At 38.9% G+C, this 3,216-nt stretch overlaps 2 protein-coding genes across 2 annotated transcripts; one reads left to right on the top strand and one right to left on the bottom strand.

Annotated features, from left to right (window-relative positions):
- Positions 1–47: 47 nt before the first annotated feature.
- LOAG_16920 (hypothetical protein) lies at positions 48–401 on the bottom strand (the record flags this gene model as incomplete). The annotated part of the gene is made up of 2 exons (XM_020449574.1): positions 48–245; positions 303–401. The coding sequence occupies 2 exons, from the start codon at positions 399–401 to the stop codon at positions 48–50; spliced, it is 297 nt and encodes a 98-aa protein (XP_020306890.1).
- A 2,069-nt stretch (positions 402–2,470) lies between these two features.
- LOAG_13921 (hypothetical protein) lies at positions 2,471–2,771 on the top strand (the record flags this gene model as incomplete). The annotated part of the gene is made up of 2 exons (XM_003149426.1): positions 2,471–2,607; positions 2,710–2,771. Coding segments are annotated over 2 exons (199 nt in total), but the record flags the coding sequence as incomplete, so codon positions are not given.
- Positions 2,772–3,216: the final 445 nt, after the last annotated feature.

The raw sequence follows: 3,216 nt of genomic DNA, 5'->3' as shown, positions 1-3,216 counted from the left end.
AATTCTTTTCTACTCTAGCGTTGAGGTCACCAAAGATTATAACCTTGTCATATGAAGGAACCTTTTGGATAAAACGGCATAGATTGGTATAGAATCTGTTTTTTTTTTTTCCACAAGGTCAGTTTGCAGAATTGGAGCATGAGAGAACTTGTTGCTTGTTGTGTAGTGGGAGGCGTGATCGGAATGATCTGTCGGCGGATTTTCGAGTTTAGAAGCGATGGACTTTTTAACCATGAAGCTAACTCCTGAAAGGTGACTTTCGATTTCGGGTTTTCTTAATCATTAGAGTGTGTAAGACGAACTTCACTGAGAGCAACAATGTCGATGTTGAGTTGCGACAGTTCGTGAGCAATTAGAGCAGAATGACATTCAGGACGTCCATTATTTGCATTATCAAGCATGGTTCTGATGTTCCAGCACGTGAGTATCAATTTGTGTACACCTTTGGAGGCAGCTTTTGTCTTTGTTCGACCGCGTCAGAAGATGCGCGTTGGCTGAAATTAGCCATCCGGATGGAGATGGAGATGGTTTTAGTTAGGCCTTTTTTTAGGCCCCTCTCCGCATGGAGCAAACTTTGTTTTCCTTGAAAAAGGCTGCTTAGTCATTCAGTATGCTGTCGAACAAGACTGTCATTCCCAGGGTTAATCTCGAGCGACCAGTGTCCTGAACCGCCTGCATGCAGGGTTAGATTTGCGGCTTCCAGTGTATCCTATCACCTGCCGTTTCGCCCTTTGTCTGTCGCTGGAGGGCTCTAAAAAGTGGGTGGATCCTTCGAGCCTGCGCGATAGATTTTTTAGGTGAAGCGTAACGCACGCGGAATTGGTCCCACCCTTTGCTCCTAAAGTTCATCTTCTAGGGCTTAGCGAGTTGGGTGGTGCCAACGAAGTCCTTAGAACGTAGGTTTAGTTAGAGTATCCTTCTCTGAGATGGATGGCCTTACAGGGCTAAATGAGCTCCATTTGCCCGGCTTGGAGATTAGAGTTGTCTTTCCAGGATAGTTGTCCGAAGACTAACGAGCCTATCCTGCCCGTGAACACACTTTGTCTGATCCTTCAGTTGAGACGTGTCTGGCACTATCGGAGGCATATGTCACCGCCAGCATAGTTGACAACCTCATGAGGGCATGTAAGCTTTTCCCCCCTGACAAGAGGGTATCCGTGGAAAGGTCAGCCTAGTACTATGTTGACATAAATTACTACTAATTAAAGATGTTCCTGTACTAATGGACATTGTTAGTGTTTAAAAAGTGCAAAAAACGCGCTTATTTTCATATAAAGGAATCTTATCATTGGCTAAGAAATGGGATGATCTTCCATATCGGTCGATGTATACATGTAAAAAATCTGCAAAATGATATCGAAAGAAAGTCATTTGACTTGTATATTGTATATCATAAAGGGATTGTTTGGAATCCCTGATATTTATCAACAAATTCATTTCAGTGAATGTCCAGATTTTGGAAAAATTGAAATCTTTAATTTTAGAGGCGTCAGATGCAGAGAAACTATAGGGTGAAAATTCGAAAAACATGAATTTTCATACTTGAAACAATGTTACTTAATAAAGAAGAAAAGGCACAGCAAGAATTTGCGCAAAGATATTCAGAAGATAGCGCTGCTTTTAGTTTGATGGTACTAAAGGAACCATGAAAGGTGCTTGAAAACATAGAGGGGTGTATTTGCTGCATTGTCAAATAAGTGCTGTTATTGCGGCGATAAACCGTTTTTGTCAAAAAGATTGCTTGCTCAATTCACTGCATTTGCGAATTGTAATTTTGTTACCGACACCGTCAAATACGGAGTCTTATTTAAGCTCCAGTGATATTGAAACAGTTATTTAGTGTTATTGAAAAATACGAGCAATAGTGAATTATATGTCGTTAACAGTGACTTCAAAAAGTGGTATTCTAAAAATTAGTATAATCATCAAAAAGTAGAAATACAGTTCTCTAAAACAAATCACTCAATCTTTGCAATAACTGTTTGATTTGCAAAAAAGTGACGTGGAAGATATGGTGAGCACCGCTGAAATTTGATCATGAGTTTCATTATCACAGATAATTTCAAAGCTAAGCGGTCTTGGACATGTGCAAAAGTCTCGATTTAATTAGGATGCCTAATGTATTTGTTTCAAGCCTGCCGGCTTCAGATGATGTCACAATCAAGGTTTATTAATCAGATGGCGTTTGCTTGAATTAAATAGCTGCTTAGTATACAGATAACATCAACGTTGTCAATTATTTGTTAATGAAATGTATAGTACAGGGTTTTAAACTTGCGTGAAACTTCTAGAACATGTGACTTTGCCATGTTTTATGCAATTTTTACAGGCTGCGAATTTAACCCAACTTTATAAACCTAGTTTAAATATTTCAACGAGTCTTTTAAAAAATCTTACTCGTACCTTCCCATTCTGATACGAAAATGAAATTGTCCAATACAGCTGCACAGAGGTTGTAGCAGATTTTCAGGCAAGGGAAAACGATAACGAAAGATAATCACAACAAAGCCATCGAAATAATAAAGATATCAAAGGGCAACGATGATGGAAACCAACAAGTTGACCATCGGTCACTTTCGGTTCAAGAAAACGAAGAAAAGGTGCAAGGTAAGAGGAAAATTAAGATTTTAAAATCCACCATTTTCCAGTAAGTAGTATTTTTTTAAAGGACATTCTTGCAGTATTGGAAATAATTACCACATGTTGCAGGTAGGAATTTTAATATTCCCCTTTGTTCAAAAGGGAGTACTGCCGGTGAGCCAGTGTGGAAGGTTTAAGATTGACAAAATGAAAATGCAAAGTTAAATTATTAAACTGGTAGGCACGACTCTAAGGGAGAGTACTTAATTAGAATACCGCATGGACTGCATCAACGATAAATACAAATACTAAGAAACTTGCGCTCATACTCAGGAAAAGCGGGAACCATACATATTGGACTGAAGAACTAAGGCTGCAAGAAAGAAAAAAAATGCACCGTGAAACAGCTAGAGTTGCTTTTCCAACTGATCATAAGAGGTTGGGGGGCGGTTCAAGAAAAACAGAGTTGTAATAAACACTGGAGGAATTTGCCGAGATTGTTCTAACAAGAACCTTCTAACAAGAATGTTCCATCATCTCAACTTCAGATTTTTGATCTGTTTCTTCCGCCATTCGTTGAGTCTGAATATGTTTAAGACAAGAAAGTGATTGATGGTGATGGCATAAAATGAACTC

Source organism: Loa loa (genome assembly GCF_000183805.2).
Source record: "Loa loa unplaced genomic scaffold supercont3.28, whole genome shotgun sequence".
Lineage (NCBI taxonomy): Eukaryota > Metazoa > Nematoda > Chromadorea > Rhabditida > Onchocercidae > Loa > Loa loa.
This window is presented reverse-complemented; position numbering and strand designations above follow the sequence as displayed.